Below are 24,434 nucleotides of genomic sequence, written 5' to 3'. Positions count from 1 at the left end.
CAAGTAACAATTGTACAATTCGGTTAATAAATCAAAACCTCATCTAAACGACTTTCAATTCACCACCGGCTTCACTGCAAGACAACAGCGGCTGGCGGCGGCGGTCTCACACCAGCGGTCAGCGCGGCGGCAGCCTTCTACTGAGGAGTCAGCACTCCTTAACTGTAGCTACATACTTATAGCCATTGGAATTCACCTTTGAATAATATACCAGAGGATGCCCGCGACTTCATCCGCGTGGATTTAGGTCTTTAAAGATCCCGTGCGAACTGTTTGATTTTCCGGGATAAAAAGTTGCCTATATCAATTACAGGTACGTAAGCTACCTCGGAACCAATTTTCATACAAATTGGTTAAGCGGAGGGATCTTTAGGAGGCCCGTGGGAACTCTTTGATTTTCCGGCATAAAAAGTAGCCTATATCCGTCCCCGGGATATAAACTGACCCTGTACCTGACCTGTATTAAAAGTAGCCCATGTCCGTCTCGGCGTTGCAAGCTATCTATGTACCAAGTTTCGTCAAAATCGGCTAACCGGATGGGCCGTGAAAAGCTAGTAGAAAGACAGACAACTCAAACACACTTTCGCATGTAGGTATATATACTTAATGTTTGGATATATGGATTACTAGCCGATGCCCGCGACTTCGCCCGCGTGGATTTAGGTTTTTCGAAATCCCGTGGGAACTCTTTGATTTTCCGGGATAAAAAGTAGCCTATGTGCTAATCCAGGATATTATCTATCTCCATTCCAAATTTCAGCCAAATCCGTCCAGTGGTTTTTGCGTGAAGGAGTAACAAACATACACACACACACACACACACATACAAACTTTCGCCTTTATAATATTAGTGTGATAAAACATTTCTAATTATCTAAGATGTAAGGAAACAGGGCCTCCGAGTCCTAAAATTTTAAGATAAAGCGAAATTCACACGGCATTGTAATTAATTTCCTACAAAGCTAAGATTTATATTCTAGGGTCCACCCTTGGGATAATGAAACTATAAATTAGCATGTCTTGTTCGCTTAGATAGTTTTCGGTAATCTTCGACTTAATATCTTCGCACAATAAATATCCCACCAAAAACATTTCATGTAAAAAGGTAGCCAAGACTTACAAGTTCATAATGTTTTCACTGTTAAAAAGTTATGAGATCTCTAGTAGAGCCAAGCCCCTAGCTGAGCTTAGATTTGTGCTGGCCATGGGACCTATCCCAAGTCCAAAGTAATATAGCTCTTAAATGTTCTTGACTGTATCAAATTTATAACAATAAATAACAAATCACTCTACTTACAAGCTCTGATTCTACAAACCCTACATCTTGGTAAAAAAAGGACGGCTGATTGGGGTATTTAAAACGTGGAGGTACTATGAAAGGAGATATTTATTTTAAAGGGACCTTGGTAAAGAAAAATTCCGTCACGTGCGAGTTACACTCGCAAACGAGGGGTTCCGTAACATCGTACAAGAAATACTTTTTAATTTTTTTAATTTTCATTGCGGTTTTTTTTAAAAAAATATTATTTGTTGTTATAGCGGCAATAGAAATATACATTCTGTGATTTTAACTGTACCAATTGTGGTTTACAAGATACAGCCCGCTGACAGATAGACAGACGGATAGACGGACGGACAGCAGAGGCTTAGTATTAGGGTCCCGTTCTTTCGGGTACGGTAAAAGACAGCAATAGTACATCTTTTTAGAAAATTTCGCGTTTGTAGAGAAATAAGGCAATAATAAAGCTGTCACAGAAGATTCTCAGGTGTCTAGTTATAAACTTAGTCAACAACAATTAGTTTCAAAAGCGAAAAGATATTTAAGAAGCTTTCTGATGTCTTCACAGTGGAGTTCAAAACTTCAAGTACTTTCCAAGTAGCTAACAATACTATCCAGTTATAACAGAAGTGTTGTGAAAGTTAATAGTTTTTACAATTAAATATTGTAAAAAAATGGTGTTACGTTATACTTTACTTAAAATACTAATAAATATTATTAATCCGAGAGTGTGACTGTCTGTCTGTGTTACATTTGACGGCTCGAAGAGTGAACCGTTCTTGGCGAAAGGCACAAAGCTTTAATTGACAACCTGGACACAGACATAATATATTTAGACAAAAAATCCGAGCAAGTGCTAGTCAGTCTCACGCACCAAGTTTTTTAATATAAGTACTTGTGACAAGTAAATTAAACGTTTACGTAAACGAGTTTCGAAAAATATTTGAATAACGAATATAAATTATTTAATTGCACTTTTCATATAATTTTGATGTAATATAATAAGTATATTTTAATATAATATAATTAATACAATATAACATGTTTTAATAAAAACTCATAGGTAAGCAATAGTATCTAATGAAAAGAAAATGTTTTAGGATATCTATAGCAATAACAACTGTAAATAAAAATAACAAACAAAAATTCGTTATAATAATGTGTATACAAATACTTTCCCAGATCCTCATAGGTTATAAATACATACTGTGAATGTGCATATTGATTTTAATCTTGATTTTAATACAAAATTTCTATTAAAATGACTATGTGAAAAAATTGGTAACGTTATGTTTGCAAATTAAAACTTTCCTAATTCAATGGACATTACGCATTCTATCTAAAGAATTTCTTAATTTTTATAAGCAAAATAGATACAAAGAGGCGTGGTTTCTGGGTAGAAGGGCTTGTTGTAACAGTAGTTGAACTTGGTGATGTAACTCTTGTAGTCGTTTCAGGTATTGTTGGTATCGTTATTGTACTTGGTTTCCCAGGTAAAGTAGTTGGTAATTCACTTGTACTTGTTTCAGGTATAGTTGGTATAGTAATTGTACTTGGTTTCCCAGGTATAGTTGTTGGTATTTCAGTTGTACTTGTTTCAGGTATAGTTGGTATCGTTATTGTACTTGGTTCCGCAGGTATAGTAGTTGGTATTTCAGTTGTACTTGTTTCAGGTATTGTTGGTATCGTTATTGTACTTGGTTCCGCAGGTATAGTAGTTGGTATTTCAGTTGTACTTGTTTCAGGTATTGTTGGTATCGTTATTGTACTTGGTTCCTCAGGTATTGTAGTTGGTATTTCAGTTGTACTTGTTTCAGGTATTGTTGGTATCGTTATTGTACTTGGTTTCCCCGGTATTGTAGTTGGTATTTCAGTTGTACTTGTTTCAGGTATTGTCGGTAAACTAATTGTACTTGGTTCCCCAGGTATAGTAGTTGGTATTTCAGTTGTACTTATTTCAGGTATAGTTGGTATCGTAATTGTACTTGGTTCCTCAGGTATGGTAGTCGGTATTTCAGTTGTACTCGTTTCAGGTATAGTTGGTATCGTTATTGTACTTGGTTCCGCAGGTATAGTAGTTGGTATTTCAGTTGTACTTGCTTCAGGTATTGTGGGTATCGTAATTGTACTTGGTTCCTCAGGTATAGTAGTCAGTATTTCAGTTGTACTTGTTTCAGGTATTGTTGGTATCGTAGGTGTACTTTGTTTCTCAGTTGTGACCGTAGGAATTGTAATTGTACTTGGTTTTGCTGTTGCAGTTGATTTTTCTACTGTAACTGGTATCGTAGTTATTTCGGCAGGCATTTCAGTAGTAGCCTTTTTATCTGGATAAATTATACACAAATCTTCATCATACTTTGGTGCGATGTATCTAAACGAGTCCACCAATACAGTTGATGATTCAGAAGCCATACCAAGAAGTGTTATCTGAAATGACAAAATCTATTTTATCACTACAAATAAATAGACATAAAATATATTAAATTGGGGTTTTAAATTCCTAGTTCATATGATATTATTCATATTGATTTATGGGTCTTTTCCAAGTGGTTAACACCAACTGTTTCTTAAAAAAAAAAAGCTTTACAAAGATAATAATAATAGTAAAAGCAACAAAAAAACTTACATATCCTTCGTGTGTGCCTCGACCAACAATATTCAGTCTCAGAGTCTGCCAGCCTGGCACAAAGTTGGGGTCATTAGGCGAAAGGACTGCATTACCAACTGTTGCGTCATTCGCGCCGGGAAGAGATTGGAAGACCAAAAGTGTTATCTGATCTGATTTTACAGCCGGTTCCATAAACACATTCAATTCGAATATCCCTGCAGCAGTTACAGAGAATTTAAAAGAAGAAATACAGCTTAAAGTTGTCCGTGGTGTTATAAAAAGGCTACTGTCTCTATGGGGGCTGTCTATGGACAAAGATGAGTACTGTCCAACGTCCCAAGTGCTCATTCCATGACAGATTCCATAGCTGTTCGTGAAGTTAACTTTCTGGTTTTCTTCAAAATTGTAAGTCACACATTTCTCAGGAATACATAAAACATTGTAACAAAGAAGCAGAACCAAAAGACAGTAACGATGCATGATTGAAAACTTTTTACGCACTGGATTACATTAATATTTATCCTCTTTCATATTTATTAAGATATCGATGAAACGACAAAGTTAATCGGATCTGAATTTGCAGTAATTAATCAATTATCGGATTATGTTGGAGTTTTTGAATAGTCTAACTAAATCCCCATTAAGGAGAATATACTTGATTATTGTCGTGATTTATTTTAGCACAATTTTTTTTTGGATAGATTTTTGAATTACTTATAGAAAATAGAGAATATCGATGAATAAACTGTTGTTTTTGAGTTGTTTGAGAGAAATAATAATCTCGTACAGGCCGATATCTGGGATATCTTCGGTGTAGTGTCGGTCAGTTTGGGTCTGGGGTTACTTGGCAATTCTTCAACGGGCTCTTGGGTAGTGTCAGCAAGAAAGCGCAACATTGGAAGACCCCCCCTTTTAAAGTAGGCAAAATCAATAATTACGTTTGTCCGCGCCTTAAAAGTCATCAGTATTAGTATTAAGATAATTTGGTAATTAATGCATGCAGTTTTTATTACATACGGTGCTTTAAAAAAAAATACTCAAATCATGATTTATGCAAGATATTAAGGCTGTTTTACGCCGAAGCAAGAGCACACGACTATGCAAATGGAAACATAAAAGTGCGTATCCACAGAAGTAGAGTGGAGACGTATTCTTTCAACAAGTATCAGCATTAGATCATTATTTTACAAATCCCACAATTGACAATCAAAAAGTACTTATAGATAGGTACAATGATACCCAATTTGAAAATGTTTGAACGCATTTTTGTTCAAAATGATTTGAACAAAAATGCGTTGTTACTTTTCCTGGTTATCTCGTTGTATGCGATCAATCCATAAATCAACTGTTTAAATTATTATGCTTTAACACTAAAATAATAGATAGAGCTAATATTTTATCAAGCTATTATTAATTTGTGCACATTTGTCATTAAAACTGTTTCGATCTTTCATCGAGCTTTTCGCGTACTAAAATTAATTATGTAGGTATTTAATTTATGATGGAATTCAACAACATTGATCATAATTTTAGGTAATCATATCAAATACTAGCTTATCTACGCGAAGTTGCCCGCGTGGTCTTCACAAACCCTATTTTACTCCCATAAGGATTAAATTATTAAAAAGACTTTCTTAGCAGATGTCTAATGAAAAAGTTTCTTAGTGAAAAAATCTAACTCCAGAAGGTCTAAAGCGGTGGGCAAATAGCGTCGCTTAGATATGCATTTCTCTGATAAAGTATATCTAAATATATAAATAAAAGTTTATTTAGTTCACAGAACAATACAAAGAAATAAACACAAAAGATGTTATAAACTACAAAATTAAAAAACTGCGATCTATTTATCGTTTAAGTTAGCTAAGATAATTAAAATACCTACCGTACCTATACGTACGTAATGATATAGGTACGTACCTATACGTACCTATATCATTTTGCTAAACAAAGAAGAGAAAAATGTCTCTCTGGTGTTGACACATTTTTCTCTCGACTGAATTTTTTTGTTTGCTTCGTCCCCAAAGAATATCGTGGGAGGGTCTCGTCCTTTGTATTTGGAGTAATAAAATCTTGTGTGTCCGACGACTGTCCCTTGGCCCCTTTAGTGGCTGTAACTTTTCTTTCTTGTCACCGATATTTTATTCCTCTATAATTTACTGGGAATAGGCCGAGGGGCGACCGTTAAATGTAGGTTATGACTTGGTCTTATCCCTTTGCGCGTGTTAATATAGTCACGCTTGCTTCAAAGATTTAAAGATTTTATTTCAGAACAACTATTAAACACAGTGTACACTTTTTTAAGTCAAATATTTCAATTGTGTGTATGTGTGTGTGTATGTTTGTTAGTCTTTCAAGCAAACACTACTGGACAATTTAGCTGAAATTTGGAATGGAGATAGACTAAAAATTTGGATTAACTTATAGGCTACTTTTATCCCGGAAAATCAAAGAGTTTCCACGGAAATTTGAAAAACCTAAATCCACATGAACGAAGTCGCAGGCATCATCTAGTAATAAGTAAAGTAAGTATTGTATCACATAACCAAAAATCTTGATTTTTCAGTATTAACAGGGCTCTCTCCGTCACTCGTTTCATACAATCGTAGTTCCAATTTCATTGGAATATTAAGCAACCAAAGTCCATGAAATTTTGCAGACATATTCTAGAAACTAATATCTGTGTCTGTGGTGTTTTAGATTTTTCTAAAAATATGTAGTTTTAAAATTACAGGGGCTCAAAGATTTGTATGTGAATTTTTAAGACCGCGTAACTTTGAAACCGAATATAATATGTATTAACAGAAATATGGAAAACCACAGACACAGATATTAGTTTCTAGAATATGTGTGAAAAATTTCATGGACTTTGGTTGCTTAATATTCAAATGAAATTGGAACTACGATTGTATGAAACGAGTGACGGAGAGAGCCCTCTTAAAGATTGGCGTTTGGCAATCGAGCTAATCAAAAGGAAAAGGGAAACTATAACGTAGGTCATCTAGCGAAAGTAGTTACCAGGCAAGGATCTTAAAACGGATGTGTTTTTTCTTGTATAGATTCTAGATAATGTAAGTCAATTTTTGGATTGTGCCATTTTTGGGGTTTTCTAAATTAATTACATTGCAAGTCAATTAAGTCTGTCTACTCTAAAAAAGCAATATTGGGTAAGAATTCTTTCTTTAAAGGTTTTAGGCTTTGAGAATGTGATCTCTTGGACTATACAGGATTTTCCTTTCATTAGACCCTTGTTTTGTACATTAACCCGTTAGAAGGTGAAAATAGTGTAAAATAATAAAATGAACCTTAAACCAAAGACATAAGTACTAAAGTGACATGAACCAATTTCACAGTCACTATTAAATTCGTACTTTCCATGTAGGTAGATGTTAAGGTAAGTTTTATGGAGACGTGGGTTAAGAGAATTCAGAGCACCTAATCATTGATATCCTAAATCAAAGATATGCAATAACTAAGGGCCCTTTAAATAGCTGAATACTCATTATTCTTTACGACTTACCAGAAAGTAGGTACCTGCTTACCCTGACTTTATACCCTGAGCACGTTTCTGGAAACCAACTCCTACTTTTTTTGAAGTCGGTTAAGAAAAGGTTGCATTTTGAAGAAGAAATCAAAGAGCATAAGTAGCAACTTACTAAAAAAAATATGACTGTCAGTTATTTTCTTTACCTAATGAAGCTATTTAATATCGTCTAAGGTCATACCGACACCTCCCACGTAAGTTGTTGTAAGCCACAAAATTGCCATTTTGCGTTTTTTACATAACAATGTCTATTTTTATCTATTTTATATGTTCAATTAAAAAAAATCCTAAAAATGTTGTTTTTTAAAGTACTTATGAGGCGTATAATGTTGTATTTTTCAAACGAGGACGACGTAAAATATCATATCGACCTTTACAACGTTTTATGTGGGGTGAAGTCGCACGTTTGCGCCTCGTATGTGACAGATACAACAGATCACGCCGGAGTTCAAATGAAATGTTTGTAACTCAAGACATTGATATGTCACGGTTGTGTTTGCATTTTTTTATTTCACTATCGTATTTTAGTAATTTAATAGTGATGCCAAGCTAAACTATTGTATAGAATACATACAACAATTTACGTCGTTGAGGACACCCAAAAACAGTATTGTATGATGACATACAACCGTTTACGTTGCAGAATTATAATAAATTTTGTGTTAAGTGATACATACAACATTTTACTTCGGCATTTATTTCTCAAAATTTGGTTGTATGATTACATGCTATATTTTACGTTGCTATGACATTGTTTTTTTTCTTACATACGACATTGCATACAATAAAACTATGCTAAAATTTAGTTTGATGGCGACGTAAACCTATGATAGTCAATGAAATAACTAATCGGCTCATCATACCACTAGGTTACCATATAATAAAAAAAAAATCACTACTACAATATATTATTTCAGAGCCTACCTTTCCAATAAATAGGTTGGTAGAACCTGCCAGGTGGTGGAGTCCAATTTCTTTACGGCCTATCGTCCAAAAATAATAAATATTTTTTTTATGATTTTAAAGCTCATGACCAGAAAAAGGCCTGAAATGATACTGTAGTTTTCAGCAGATGCACCTACCTACTGGCAGATCTCTATTGTACAAACACGTGACTTATGGATCTTTAATTTCGTTTTAAAGATACCATAGAGCGGAACAGGAACTCAAAAGTATTCACGAAAGATCTGTCTACTAAACAGGGCCTGCTGATACGACAAAAAACTGACAACACCTCATTTCAGCTAAACTTGAGCTCTTGAAATAAGTGGAGAAGTTCTATGGACAGTTATACACCACAAAACAAAGACTTGTTAAAGATTTGGCTAAAGATCCCAGAGCTAAATTGACGGGACACTATACCCAAGATATCCCAGATGCCAGTTTATACGAGATAAGTATGGCTCTCTATGGATTTTCAATCCCGTCATGGCGATAATGCCGTAATAAATAATAAGTAATGGTTTATTTGTTGTAATGTGGGCACAAAAGGTTAGTGAATCTTATATTCAAATTAATCTAGTTCATTGCATAACGAAATTACAAAGTTACAAACATTACTCAAGAAGAGTCATAGACTCATCTCGCTGCTAAGCCATGTCTATAAGCTGTTCATCAAGCTGTGTTCATAATAATAAGTTCGATGACTTTCAGCATCCCTAACAAGCTTGATTCTGAAAAAGATTAAGCACACACTTAACACTTAAGGTCACATTCATAAGCTGCGACATGTTATGCATAATATAACTGAAGGCTATTATAATAATCTGCCTCTTTGCTAAGCGTTTGTAAACTATGAGAAAGTTTTTGATTTGGTGGAAACTGGGGCTGTATTAAGGTTGCTATTGAGATGCTGAAACAACTGCCTGTTCATACAAATGCTGAAATAGAATCCTGTACGAAAACACCATGTGCATAGGACCAGACTAGGCCAGTCCAATTGCAGTGACAGAGTGCACATTAAGACATAATTCTCTGAAACTCTTTACCGCTGCTTTGGAAGACGTCCTTATCTTTAAGCTTGGATTGGAATGAACTTGACATTAACATCAAAAGAAATTCACCTTCGATTTGTCGATGACATAGTCACTATCGCAGAAACTCTGGGAAACCTCATTTTGTTTCCCAGAGTTTCTACATTTACAGCTCAATGACATTTGCAAAGTTTCACAACAGCTGGGCCTGAAAATGAACATGAGTGAGACGAAATTTATCTCTAATTCTTATGTCTCGGCCCACCCAGTAATCGTTGAGGGCTCTGCACTCGAAATTATAGAAAAGTGTGTAAGCCTGGAACAGGTACCTGGACCAGGTAGGTAAGTGCAATTTCAAGAAACAGGTCAGCCAACGAATCCGAATCGGCGGCAGCGTACGGAAAGTAAATTAGTCTTCGAATAGTGCGTGTTACCAGTGATGACATATTATGGATCCGAGATAATATGGTCACATATTATAATGGAATTCATAAAAAAGTTCAGAGTCACTAAGCGGGCAATTAAAGAGCTATATTTGAAGTTTCTCTACGTGATCGAATCTGGAATGTGGATATCGGTAGGAAAATCAGAGTAACCGGCATAAATGGGTTGCGAAGCTGAAGTGTAAATGGCCGGGGCACATAATTCGAAGGACCCATAGACGTTGAGGTCCCAAGGTGCTGGAACCTCACACTGTAAGGCACAGCGTTGACAGACTCCCACTAGGTGCACAGACGACATCAAACGAGTCACAAGGAGCCACTGGATTCAGGTGGTGCAAGACCGTGGCATATAGAAGTCCCTACAAGAGACCTATGTCCAGTAGTGGACATCCATTGGTTGGAAATGATGAATCGGACTACACATACTACATTTTTTTTTAAATTTTAAACGATGTACACTGTTGTATTTAACACATACGATGACACTCAACCCGTTTTTTCCAGCGTAATTTGTTGTAAGTATCTTATACAACATTTTACAAAGATGAAACACGCAGTAAAATGTTGTATGAACAAAATCTCAGAAATGTGAAGTATTTCTATAAATTATCTTTCAGAATATGTGAAAGTACTGTAAACTATAACTAGATACCGAATTTCACAAAAATATATTGAAAAATGGAGCTTTAATTTCAATTTATATCTTTAAAACGCTCTACTGAAAAGTTGTAGTTTTGGGGATACAACAACTTACGTGGGAGGTGTCGATACTTTATTCAAACTTTAAAGCGATCTTAGCTTTTATTTTAAAGTACCTGAGTTTTGTAGTTTCGAGAGCAGATAAAAACTGAAGAAATATGGGCAATAATTTGATAAAGACAATTTGAACCTAAACTTTGGTAAACTTACGAAAAGTTTCAGTACAATGTCAACAAATCATTTATGAACCGTTCGTACCTACCTACTGAAATTTAATTTTAGCTTCATCACTGCTTTTGAGATAATTATATCGATGTCCCAAATCCTCAAATTTCAAGATAACGTAAGGCCGGGACAGGCCTGTAATTAATTCCCACCAAACCTAAAATTATTTTGGTCCCCCGGATTAATGAAACTGTATATTAGCATGTCTCGGGCGCTCGGATAGTTTTAATCTTTGGCTTAAAGTCACTAATCAAGATGGAAGACAAAAGCACAGTTATTAATTAATTAATTATACCTACTCTGTGAATAAAATAGGCACAGATAATAAATCATCTGCACATAATGAAATTTTTTTGGACTCCATAGAAATCCAATAATATGTGTTCTCTCACAATATATCTTACAGGAGTACAACAACGTTATTAAAATTTTTAAACTAAGACGTCCTTTTATTTTTACTAAACTGTTTTATTTAGCTTGCCTAATTTGTGGCTTGAGTGGGTTAAATCTAATTATTGCAATTTTTACTCCCTCTTTGTTAACCGATCGCTCTGTTCGTTACACAACTTTAGTTCTGATTTCATATTAGCCTGATCACTTTAATTTTATATGGAGAATGGTGTGGTGACCTACCTAATTCTTTTTTGCTTTCAGTAAGTACATTATCAGGATCATTATTGTGTCTCCTTACAATAAAACTTTTTTAAATACTTATTTTTTCACGCATAACACAGGATCAATGTGGCCGTTTGACTCCCCAATTGGAACCCTAATGCCCACATTGATCCACCATTCAGTACCTTGAGACCCAACGTCTACCTGTTTTTTGAACTATGCCCCCTACATAATAAATAATATTTTAACTTTAAACTCTAGACGTAATATTTTAGTGGCATATTATTGTAAGTTGAATATGTACTTGAAAAGAGCAACCGCCGAGTTTCTTGCTGGTTCTTCTCGGTAGGAACGGCATTCCGAACCAGTGGTAGATTTTTTTGACAGTTCAAAAGCACTTGTAAAAGTTTAATTGAATAAAAACATTTTGAATTTTGAATTTTGAAAGTGAGTTTCTTGGTATCTAAAATTTAAATGATATCAAGAAACTATTAAATAATAAGGTCGCCAGTCGGGTACAGGCGTTCGTTAGTAAATGCCATTTTCTCTCAATCGGCTGTAGTTTAAAGGAAATTTAATTAACTTAGCGCTAGTTAGATTCATTATCGCCCATAAAATCTAGAGTGTTGGCGATAAAGCGCGGCCCGTGGTCTGCGGTGACGTGCGCCGATAAACGTTAACTTTATTTAAAGCCTTATACACACTAGCCCATCTGCTGCTGCAAAATGGCCGCTAGGACAGACGTGTTCTGGAGTGGAGACCGCGTATCAGCAAACGCAGTGTGGAACGACCTCCAACCCACTACACTGACGACCTTAAGAAGATAGCGGGAAGTGGGTGGTTGACCAAGGCGGAGGATCGTGTGTGGTAGCGCACTCTTGGGAAGGTATATTATGTCCATCAGTGGACGCAAACAGGCTGATTGATTGATTGATTGACACATGAGCCCATCTCACTCGGTCAATCATCATCTGAACCATTGCCAACCCACTACTGATCCCGGGCCTCCTCTCAGAATGAGGAGGCGTATTAGCACCAGGCTGGCCAAGCACGCAACCCGTGGAGGAGTGTGCCCAGGATCAAACCCTGGACCTCTGAATAGGACACTGTCGTCTTAAGGGCTTCTGAGACGGTCAAGCACGACGTGAAGTGCAGATTTCTGCTTTAGCCAAGCATTTTGACTGTTTACAACCATCATAAAATTTATTAAAAACAGTACTACATTCCTAAGTGAAAACAATAACGGATGCAAGAATTATTTAATTCGGGTGCAATTTGGTTCTTAGGAACGCTATCTTATCCACAATTTTATCTTACCTAACTGTATGACTAGAATAATGATAAATTGATATTAAAAATAATTGTTATTATTTATTAGTCACAACGCTTCGAGCGAGTGACATAGTTTTTTTACAATGTATCGTTATTGTGTTTTATTGATCTTCGTTTGTAGCTATGTGATCTGTGAGGATTGTGTTACTGTGGATTTCGAAAATGGCTTCGAGGATTTCACTAGCAATCACGGAGTGTGCCTTGGGCTTTCTCCGTGGGATGTCATACAATACTCATCTGTTGATATCGATAGTCCTCATGTAAAAAGTACTAGATTAATCACACCTCAAGCAGGCATAAGTTGCGTGTCATCGTTCAAGTTCACGGTCACTGCAGGTGGTATATTAGAAGTGAACGTATATATGATATCAGGATCACCATTTGATCATATATCTGCTAGGGTGTTTCAGTCTACAGTCGGAACAGAAGATGTTCTTATTGGCACAGCTTTCCATATATCAAATTCTTATCCGGACTGGGAAACTATAAACATGACCATTCATGGAAATGGTAGCTTTGAGGGCTACGTAAGTAACTTTTATGTACATACTAGAATGGCGAACTTGCACCAGAAACCGCATCGTTGTAAGACTCTCCTCACAAGGTAGACAGATCAGGTGGAACATCAAACGAGTCGCAGGGAGCCACTGGATTAACATGGTCCTAGACCTTTGCGCGTGGAATTCTCTACAAGAGACTAATATCTAGTAGTGGACGTCTATTCGTGAATAATAATGAATGAACTACTGACTGGCACATTACAGCTTCGTTAGGGTGGATTTTTTTGGAAATCCTTTCTTTGTGGAGGTCTAAAATTATAACGACAACCTACATGCGAAATCGCAAGTTTCTATGCCAGTAAACTATCTATACTTTGATCTGTTAGTCATTCAACTTACTTTTACTTATACTTATTCTATATAGATAACATCGCGATGATAAATAAAATGAACAATTTTTATCATTTAATATGAATTGATTAAATTATTTGCTGTTTCCTTTCAGGTTACATTTCAATCATTAGCGCTATCTACAAATACGATTATTTGGATAGACTCTTTTCGTTATATCGGACCATCTTCTAACAAGGATTCATGCGTGATATATGAAGAAGATCAAATCACTACAGCAAAACCTACTACGACCACAACATCTACCACCGAAGCACCTAATGAGGATTGTGTAATTGTGGATTTCGAATCTAACTTTGAGGAAGACTTCACGAATGATTATGGAATATGCGTTGGTCTTTTCGCGTGGGAAGTCAAGAATTACTCGTCTGTTGATATCGACAGTCCACATTCAAGAAGTGCAAGGTTCATCGTGCCGCAGCAAGGCTTGAGCTGCGTGTCATCGTTCAAGTTCCCGATGACTACAGGGGGCAGGTTACAAGTGAATCTATACATGATGTCAACATCGCTAGTTGACCAACAGACTATTACAGTATTTCAGTCAATTGTGGGAGGAAATGATATCACTCTCAGTAGAGCTTTCCTCAATAACATGAGCTCGGAGTTTGTCCCGGGTTGGCAAACAATAAACATAACAGTCGATGGGCCTGAGAGATTTGAGGGATATGTGAGTAAATTGTTAAAATAAATATTAAAACTGAGCCGTTACGTACATTTATGCATAGTCGACCGTTTGCTACCTTTCATAGTTTAACTTCAGTAGACTTCAGAGCCATCGATCTTGTGTGGTTTACATGGCCTTATAACACCTATGACGCTGTACGATATGTTGTGTCAAATCAATAAACCATCACTTAGATTGGCTAATATTGGTATACATTGGCACCGCCGCGTCGACTTTCAAATGACGCGAACAATTATTTTTGCCCAGATGAGGCATAGATATGGCATGGTCTTCTAGCATGAATTACCTACTTCATAATACGTCATATTGCAATCATTTCAACTATATGGATGAGCCTAGTAAGTTTTACGGGTTTATTAGTTTTCTTTTAACATTATCACTTTTGGTTACAGATAACGTTTCACGGAATGTCTATGTCACCAAATCCAATAATTTGGATAGATTCATTTCGTTACATTGGACTTTCATCTGACAAGGATTCTTGCGTGATATATGAAGATGAATCTAGCACTCAAGCTCCAACTACAACTACCACCGAAGCACCTTCCGAGGATTGTGTGACTGAAGATTTTGAGAATAACTTCGAGGATAACTTCACCAGTAATAATACAGAGTGCACTGGGTTCTTCACGTGGGATATCAAGCAATACTCATCTGTCGATATCGATAGTCCTCATCCAGAAAGTACAAGTTTTATCACACCGCAGCCAGGCGTGAGCTGCGTGTCATCGTTCAAGTTCCCGATGACTACAGGGGGCAGGTTACAAGTGAATCTATACATGATGTCAACATCGCTAGTTGACCAATTGACTATTATAATATATCAGTCAATTCTCGGAGGAAACGATATCACAATCAATAGAGTTTTCCACAGCAACATGAGCTCGGAGTTTGTCCCGGGTTGGCAAACAATAAACATGACAATCGATGGACCTGCTAGATTTGAGGGATATGTGAGTAAATTGTTAAAATATTAAAACTGAGTTGTTTATGGTAAATTTTGCTACCTTTCATATATTAATCTTCAGTTGGTTTATTAGTGAAATAGCTACCCACCCATAATACAAAGTTGGGCCATGGTTTGTGAAGAGCACAAATATGCGTTACATCTTACGACTGTTTACGACAACTCTTACATGTACAAGATCTGCGCAAGAGTGTCTATAGTCTCTTTCTGGCTCTGTCACGTCTAGCCTAACACATTAATTACTTCATCACACTAATATTATAAAGGCGAAAGTTTGTATGTGTGTGTGTGTGTGTGTGTGTGTGTGTGTGTGTGTATGTTTGTTACTCCTTCACGCAAAAACTACTGGACGGATTTAGCTGAAATTCGGAATGGAGATAGATAATATCCTGGATTAGCACATAGGCTACTTTTTATCCCGGAAAACCAAAGAGTTCCCACGGGATTTCGAAAAACCTAAATCCACGCGGGCGAAGTCGCGGGCATCGGCTAGTCTGTTATATTGCACTCATGGACCTAACGTGAAATAATTATTCATGCTTAAATTAAAAGAAGTTATTACGCATTCATAAATTTGCTTAACTATTTATATTTAAGTAGGTACCATTCTTGATTCCAGGTAACGTTTAACGCGATATCTAGATCACCAAATCCAATCATTTGGATAGATTCGTTTCGTTACATTGGACCGTCATCTGACAAGGATTCTTGCGTGATATATGAAGGTGAATCTGACGAAGCACCTATCGAAGATTGTGTGACTGAAGATTTTGAAGATAACTTCGAGGATACCTTCACCAGTAACAATACAGAGTGCACTGGGTTCTTCGCATGGGATATCAAGCAATACGCATCTGTCGATATCAGTAGTCCTCATCCAGAAAGTAGAAGTTTTATCGTGCCGCAGCTAGGCTTTGGCTGCGTGTCATCGTTCAAGTTCCCGATGGCTACAGGGGGCAGGTTACAAGTGAATCTATACATGATGTCAACATCGTTAGTTGACCAACTGTTTATTACAGTGTTTCAGTCAATTGTTGGAGGAAATGATATCACAATCGGTAGAGTTTTCCACAGCAACATGAGCCCAGAGTTTGTCCCGGGTTGGCAAACATTAAACATGACAGTTGATGGGCCTGCTAGATTTGATGGATATGTGAGTAAATTTTTGAAATATTAAAACTGAGTCATCTATGTTTTGTTAGCTTTTAAATTTTTTTTAAAGAATATTAGTCACGATAATCATCACACTAATATTATATAAAGGAGAAAGTTTGTATGTGTGTGTGTGTGTGTATGTTTGTTACTCCTTCACGCAAAAACTACTGGACGGATCGGGCTGAAATTTAGAATGGAGATAGATTATACCCTGGATTGGCACATAGGCTACTTATTATCCCGGAAAATCAAAGAGTTCCCACGGGATTTCAAAAAACCTAAACCCATGCGGACGAAGAAAAGAGCTGATAGCTTTCAAACGGCTGAAACGATTTTCTTGGATTATAGCTAAAAACACTTTCTATCAAGCCACCTTTCAAACAAAAAAAAAACTAAATTTAAATCGGTTCATTACAATCATACACAGATTCACACGTCAAACTTATAACACCCCTCTTTTTAGGTCGGGGGTTAAAAATGGTTAATCACGCTTTAATTAAAATAGGCTCTTATGCATAATACACAATTTGCTCAAGTATTTACCATTTTTGGTTACAGGTAATGTTTCAAGCAACGTCTGGGTCACCAAATCCAATCATTTGGATAGATTCGTTTCGTTATATTGGGCCGTCATCTGACAAGGATTCTTGCGTGATATATGAAGAAGCACCTATTGATTGTGTAACTGAAGATTTTGAAAATAACTTCGAAGATAACTTCACCAGTAATAATATAGATTGCACTGGGTTCTCCGCATGGGATATCAAGCAATACTCATCTGTCACTATCAATAGCCCTCATGCAAATAGTACCAGATTCATAACACCCCAAGCAGGCTTAAGTTGCGTATCATCCTTGAACTTCACAATGACTGCAAGAGGCACGTTAGAAGTGAACGTTTATATGATGGCTGCAACGATACATAATCAACTGGACGTATCAGTATTTCAGCCCACTGTCGGAGGAACCAATGATTTCATAGGTGGCGTTTCCCTCAATCATCAGACATCTGACTTTGCTCCTGGTTGGCAAACATTAAACATAACTCTCGGTGGATCTGGCAGATTTCAAGGCTACGTAAGTAATCCAGTATTAAATTTTTTTTTTTTTAATTAACTATCAAATATTGAACGTTTTACAAATGCTTTTAACACAACAAAAAAACCACTAAGGTTTAGTATTGTTGCTTATCATTCCGTCCATTAATCGATTTTGGGTATAGTGCTTCCATAAATAATATATACATTATTTATAGGGAACGTTACAAGATAATAATTTCTTATATTTAAAATAATATTATATATTTTAAACTAGCCGATGCCCGCGACTTCGCCCGCGTGGATTTAGGTTTTTTGAAATCCCGTGGGAACTCTTTGATTTTCCGGGATAAAAAGAAGCCTATGTGCTAATCCAGGATATTATCTATCTCCATTCCAAATTTCAGCCAAATCCGTTCAGTAGTTTTTGCGTGAAGGAGTAACAAACATACACACACACACACACACACACACACACACATACAAACTTTCGCCTTTATAATATTAGTGTGATAATATTTATTCAAGGCGCAGTTTAATAAAACGATAATTTAAGTTTTGACTGCCTCATTGATTTAGTGGGACCTCATCTACAGTCAAATATGCTTTGACTGCTGATGAGGTCCTGGGTTTGAATCCTGGGTCGGACCAATAAAGTCAGTCATAGTTTCTGTTAAGAAATTCTCAGTAGCCCCTAGATAGGAAGTTGGCGATGTTTCACTCCGTGTGTTGGAGTCAGAGAGCATCTAAAGCCGTTGGTCCTGCATCTGAGTTTTCATCAGTCGTGTCGCATTTCCGTCCCATCAAGATATGAGAGTGAGGGAATAGACAGTGCAACTGTGCGTGCACTATAAATCTTTTGCACAGTTGACTAATCTCTATGGAGATGCCATGGCCAATAATCGGTTGGGAGGGAATTATTAATTTATGCTTTAATTAGCTTTATTTTACCAATATAACATAATATAGAGGGAAAAGAGAGCGGAGTTGCGTTATCAAAATTAGATCCTAGATATCAACTTAGATAAACACATAAATAAAAACCGTAATTATATCTATCTACAATTTTTGTTTCAGGTAACATTCGTAGCACTCACTCAGTCGGCAGAGCCAATGACTTACGTAGACTCGTTTCGTTATATCGGACCATCAACGGACAGGGATTCATGCGTAATATATCAATAAGATAAACCGCCTCCTAAAACTGAAACCGAGCATCGAAGCGACAACTACAACTGCCGCCGAAGCACATACTATAACTACGAAAGAAGCAACTACTATAGCTATAACGCAGAAGCACATAGGTAGCACAGAAGTATTTACTAACACTAACCATCGCGACGCGCGAAACTCATGCTACAACTACTACCTACCTGCAACAAAATATACCACCGAAGCACGTAGCATTACCAACGAAGCGACTACAATAATTATAGCCCAAGCAAGTGGGTACTAAAACTACCATTTAAGTACTTGTTTTACTAAAGGTGCCTACAACAATTATTGATTATTAAATAACTTGACCGTAACTGGAAGCTTTATATTGAGAGTAGCATTTCCGTTTCCGTCGATTTCATGCCAGTTTTCGTACTTTTATTGATGTCATATCCGGTTTTGTGGCGCCACCTGGCGGGGTCGCGCTCAAAGTTTTCGTAAATTGCTCAGCGCGGCCATGGCTTCATTGGCGTTTTGTTTGCCGTCGAAGCAACTTGCAATCAGTCAACACGAAACGTTGCAAGATATTTTATTTTATTGTGTGGTACTTTATAAAGTGAATTTGGTGAATAATTCGCAGTAAGTACTTATTTTTAATTTATATTACATTATGTAAAATGTAAAATATAATAATATGTACGTGATCAATATTTTTAACGGTTTGTCCGTTCGGATCACAGTACTTTATATTTATTTGCCAGAAGGTAGTTATTAAAAACTTTTCGTACTTGAGACGATGTAACAATTAGAAACCGATTATTAGAAATGAATTTCAAATATTTGAAATTAATATTATTTAGCTAAAATTTACCTTTTAAGTCTGTTACAATATGCTCATTTTATTTAGAGGGTACATGACGATAGTTATGACCCCGATTGCATTTTGAAATGAATCCTCTCGGATTTATACGAGAAATTCTTTTAAGATTATGATATGTCTTTTCTAGTTATTGTTATTGTTAATTCAAATTGTTACATCGAATAGTAATGAAATTACAGGTAACCTTTATAAAAATAGAAATATCACACCTGACGATCATCAGGATGAAATCGAATAACAAAGTTCGTGTTTAGATTTTACTTTCAACAGGTTCTAACCTTTAATTGACCAGGTTCCAGGTTTTTCAGGTTTAGCTAGCGCATCTTGGTTTTTACGTGTACCTACACAGTACATTAAAAAGTCTTTGATAAAACTCAAGGTTCATAGACCTAGAAACAAACAAAGAGGTAAAAAAGTATGATACCTTGCAATTTCTAGCAGATAAAGCTTATGCAGCTATCACATACTGCATAAACAAAAATAAGCCTAGGTTTTCCTAAAAATTGTGCTTTCTTGACTTTATTTTTATTCGTATATAAATTAACTGAAAATCAATATTAACTTAAATAATAATATTAAATTAACTAAAATATTGACTGAAATCAATAATCAGACTTCGTCGGGTCTTTCCACAATTAGTGGGTAGCTACAGCATAGAAGGTATTGCGATGCGCTGCGAAATTATCACGAGCCAGGTGGGTCTTTTGGTTACATCCATATGGGAAAAAACGAGTGGAGTTTGTTAATATTTTTTGGGTCGAAAAGAACACATTTATTCAGTCAAAAATCAATTATTATTAGTCCGCTGCCTCTCGCGGGGGCAAGGCATTGAAAATGTTACCGTTCCATCGCGTGGAACTATTTTGCATACACTATGGTAAATTATTTTGACGATTCAAAAGCAATTGCAAAAGTGTATTTGAATAAAGATAAGATAAATTTATTTGACCCAGCAATAAATAGAAAACACATTGAACGCGTTCGCCGCTTCACAAGCACAGAAAATTATAATTGTTGCCGTTCCATCGCGTGGAACTACTCGACATGCACATTGCATTTTCTGAAAAATGGTCACCCGCCCCTCGTAGGGGCCATGCATTTCAAATGTTACCATTTCAATACATAGAGCTGCCATGACTACCTTTGCCGTGCATTGAGCCTATTCAATGATCAATATTATCCACTCTCGTGGGTTGGATACCAGTATGATCAATATCATTCAACCTTCGCAGGGTTGATCCTAACATGAGCAATATTATAACACCCTCGCGGGGTGGATACCAGTATGCTCAATATCATCCACCCTCGCGGGGTGGATGCTAGTTTGAGCAATCTCATACACCCTCACGGTGTGAATACCAGTATGATCAATATCATCCACCCTCGCGGGGTGGATGCTAGTTTGAGCAATCTCATACACCCTCACGGTGTGAATACCAGTATGATCAATATCATCCACCCTCGCGGGGTGGATGCCAACATGATCTATATCATACACCCTCGCGGGGTGGAAACGAACATACCGGTAATATCTACAAAGGTCATCTAAAAAGTTCTTATCGTTCCTCAATCAGGACTGGAGGTCCAAAAAGGTAAGTAAGCCACAGCATGATTATTTGCACCCGAATTCTCCAAGACAAATCAGAGAAACTAAACCGACCTCGTTCCAAGCAGGTTATTTAGTGCACTGTCTTTCGCAATGAAAGAAAATAGAGGCACCAGAGGTTATACAAAGGTTATTTCAATGGTATCGCATACCAACATTTAAAAAACCGCCTATTGTTTTTCCCAAGGAACTGTACGCAATAGTGCGTAAAATGAATCATGAAGCTTGCACCGCACGCCAAGCTTCCTTTTCACCTTGTTTCTGGTACCGAACTCCGAAGTGTCATCCCGACCAAGATCTTAAAGTACGAAACAACTATGTATGTTATGGCAGAACATTTCATTTTGATAAACATGCAAAGTCTGTTTTCATGTAGTGAAACAGTCTTGTGTCAGTGCTTCTTATTGAGGCCATACGGGAAAGTTAGATAGATTAGATGATAACCTACCTGCCGTTCGGACTAACCACGGTGTCTATGGGTGATATTAAGAGAATGGTGAAATATGAGTCCTATTTTACTTATCAACTTGTCATAGCAAGTTAAGGCAAGTAACTACATGCTAAATGTACAAGAGACTTAATACATGTACATTTTTTACATGCATTAAGTTAATATCTACTACAGTCGAACTTACTGTTTTTGATATATAAAATTTGAGAATTGGTTCTTTGACCACGAAAGAGTGAGGCTAACTATTTAGAAATACTATGGAGACCCTAGAAAATGCCTCCAAAGAGGGCTGATGGATGTAAGAACAGTTAGAAACGCTAGTTAACAAACCAATGACCGCTGGATAATCCAAGATCTATCCAATACTGGTAGATCACTATTATCATTCGTTAGACGTCCACGCTGGACATAGGTCTCATAAAGAGACTACCACATGCCACGTAATTACACTGCATGGATCCCTGCGACCCGTTAATGTCGTCTATCCATCAAGCGATCTCCACGCTGCACTCCAAGCTGGCAGATGCGATAAATAAATTATAAGGGCTAAAGGAGAAATATTAGCTACCTCCACTAGTTCATGTTCTAGTAACGGATGCTTTGGATCAGGCTTGGGAGCATTAATAAACAATCTTCATCTATCATGCTCTTTGACATGAAAGGAACAAATGCTTTACTCTTATCAAAATGATAGTCAAATTTACCCTTCAGAAGCTTCAAGAAGGCTCACTTCTTACGCCTTAGTTCAAGTCTCATTCAAAGTAACGACGAGACGTTACTCTCTCATTTACTAAGAAAAAGAGGAATGATGTTCATTCTTTCATTCATTCATTTGTTAATAAAGCATATTTACAAGGTTTAAGGATGTTGTTATCCTTATTGAATAAAACATTCCAGATACTGGAATTATGGCTTGACAAATACACCATAGCTTACAATATTATATCCGGTATGTATAGTAATCATGTAAATAATTTGTATCTAATGTCATAGCCAACCTCCCAGAGTGGCAATACGAGCTTGCGTGGAAATAATATTTGCAAAGTGGGTAATCCTGGAGGTCGATCTATTCACCTCGGAGAAAGCATTCGAAGTACACAACTATGCACTCTTAGATTTGATGGACCATCAAGTCCTGTTTCACGATGCTGTATCTCATGAAAGTTTCCATTGGCATAGTTGGTTTACGCCATTATTTTCAATTCTTCGTCTTGACTCTTGACCCATCTCAATTGGTCAAAAGGAATATTTTTTGAATAGTTGATTTAGTTTATATAATTTACTCCGATCGAAAGTGTTTGGCGGGCCTCGACCGTTTATATAAAACTCGCACTCATTGACTCGCAATGGGTCTGTCATTGTCTTAAGAAGTCTAGAAATAATGAGTGGTCCTATACATTAGACACATAAAACCTAAGCAGTAAATCACTGCTTAATTTCAAGCGGAAATCTATCTTGAAACTATTGAATAAGCTTGAAAACGTTGATCATCATGGTCTTTAAAGAAAAATATTGATACGAACCTAAAGTATCACAATTAGCACCAGTTTTGGCACATAATATAAATGACATAATTTAGAATTTTCATTCCTCTTACACGAATCTGTAATTGGATCTGTTATTGGATGTATGAAATAAAAGTCAAGTAATGTTTGTTAATGCGCGTGTTTTATATGTGCTATATTAATGAATAAAAGCAAATTCACTCAATTATGTATTCATGTCCAAGCATGTTTTAAAATCGATTTCTTCAGAGAGATTTGAAATCCACCCGTTTGGGGTGCTAATAATAACTTATTACTTAACTAATCATTTATAATATCTGCGTTTTTATTACTGCTTACTATTCAGATAACTTCATATTGCATCAAAATCGTACCTTAGAACGAATGATGTGTATTTAATAAAATTTGATGATTATAAAAATAAAATCTGACATTTGCCCTAAATTCGGCTCAAAATCTGAAATAGACAACCAATCAGAAATTGCTTGTAATAGGAATAGTCATAACGGGTATTTTTACCCTCTTTTTGGATTTATATGTGTAATTGGTAATTAATTATTGAACGACAGAGTATGATATGCTACAAAATATAATGCTCTATATTTTATAATGGTTAACGGATTAAACGTGCCTCTCGTACAGTAGGTATAGCAGAAGGCATTCCGAACCAGTGGTAGATGCTTTTGACGATTCGAAAGAACTTGTAAAAGTCTAATTGAATAAAAACATTTTGAATTTTGAATTTTTTTTGAATTTTTAGACTGGGTAAAAACCTTTTTGAAAGAAGCAAGCATATCTGCTACTTCTCGTAGCATACACTCAACTCAGGGAAAATCATTCTTATGATGAGATGGCCCATGAAAATTAGCAATCAGCTAATACAATTCAAAATTTTTCTAAATGTAAAGTGATTGAAGGCAATGTACTTAGTCCAGGTGGTATCGCTCAACTAACTATTCTTCAGTTCTATGACTGATAGTTAAAATTCTTTTCTTTATTGATTTTGTATTCAAATAAACAAAATTTTGTTTATGAAAAAGAACATAATATCATATAAGTACTCATTATGGTACAAATGTTATCACATTGGCGTAGAATTCTAATATCTATTATGTGGCGTCACCAGGCGAAAACAAACAGGGTCTCAATATAAAGCTTCCAGTTACGGTCAAGTTATTTAATAGTAGCGTTTTACCTGAAAATAAAACGCATATTAAAATACTTACCTCACTGGAAGCTTTCAGTAATTCCTGCCTGGTGATATTGAGCCAATGAAGCCATGGCCGCGCTGAGCAATTTACGAAAACTTTGAGCGCGACCCCGCCAGGTGGCGCCACAAAACCGGATATGACATCAATAAAAGTACG

General features: G+C 36.4%; 2 protein-coding genes across 3 annotated transcripts; one reads left to right on the top strand and one right to left on the bottom strand.

Moving 5' to 3' along the window:
• Positions 1-2,614: 2,614 nt before the first annotated feature.
• On the bottom strand, positions 2,615-4,783 carry LOC123874615 (mucin-2-like). Its single transcript, XM_045920104.1, has 3 exons — positions 4,675-4,783; positions 3,906-4,102; positions 2,615-3,706 (listed from the first exon to the last, which is right to left on the bottom strand). The coding sequence occupies exons 1-3, from the start codon at positions 4,781-4,783 to the stop codon at positions 2,615-2,617; spliced, it is 1,398 nt and encodes a 465-aa protein (XP_045776060.1).
• Positions 4,784-12,775: 7,992 nt separating this feature from the next.
• On the top strand, positions 12,776-18,956 carry LOC123874350. 2 transcript variants are annotated; one of them, XM_045919623.1, is made up of 6 exons: positions 12,776-13,242; positions 13,721-14,293; positions 14,704-15,264; positions 15,898-16,431; positions 16,992-17,510; positions 18,548-18,956. In XM_045919623.1, the coding sequence occupies exons 1-6, from the start codon at positions 12,799-12,801 to the stop codon at positions 18,653-18,655; spliced, it is 2,739 nt and encodes a 912-aa protein (XP_045775579.1). In that variant the 5' UTR covers positions 12,776-12,798; the 3' UTR covers positions 18,656-18,956. The 2 variants fall into 2 exon arrangements, with proteins under 2 accessions (XP_045775579.1, XP_045775580.1); XM_045919624.1 differs by lacking the exon at positions 15,898-16,431.
• Positions 18,957-24,434: the final 5,478 nt, after the last annotated feature.

The sequence above is a fragment of the Maniola jurtina genome, chromosome 18 (genome assembly GCF_905333055.1).
Source record: "Maniola jurtina chromosome 18, ilManJurt1.1, whole genome shotgun sequence".
NCBI lineage: Eukaryota > Metazoa > Arthropoda > Insecta > Lepidoptera > Nymphalidae > Maniola > Maniola jurtina.
The sequence above is the reverse complement of the archived record's forward strand: the minus strand, read 5'-3'. Positions and strand labels throughout refer to the sequence as shown.

Bases quoted from the DNA above. Each gene is read 5' to 3' on its own strand.
- LOC123874350 (XM_045919623.1), top strand. From the start codon at position 12,799: ATGTATCGTTATTGTGTTTTATTGATCTTCGTTTGTAGCTATGTGATC. The intron at 14,294-14,703 runs GTGAGTAAATTG...TTTTGGTTACAG, and splicing joins CTGAGAGATTTGAGGGATAT to ATAACGTTTCACGGAATGTC. The intron at 17,511-18,547 runs GTAAGTAATCCA...TTTTTGTTTCAG, and splicing joins CTGGCAGATTTCAAGGCTAC to GTAACATTCGTAGCACTCAC.
- LOC123874615 (XM_045920104.1), bottom strand. From the start codon at position 4,783: ATGTTGCGCTTTCTTGCTGACACTACCCAAGAGCCCGTTGAAGAATTG. The intron at 4,103-4,674 runs GTACGAGATTAT...TAACTGCTGCAG, and splicing joins GATATCCCAGATATCGGCCT to GGATATTCGAATTGAATGTG. The intron at 3,707-3,905 runs GTAAGTTTTTTT...TTGTCATTTCAG, and splicing joins GAGGCACACACGAAGGATAT to ATAACACTTCTTGGTATGGC.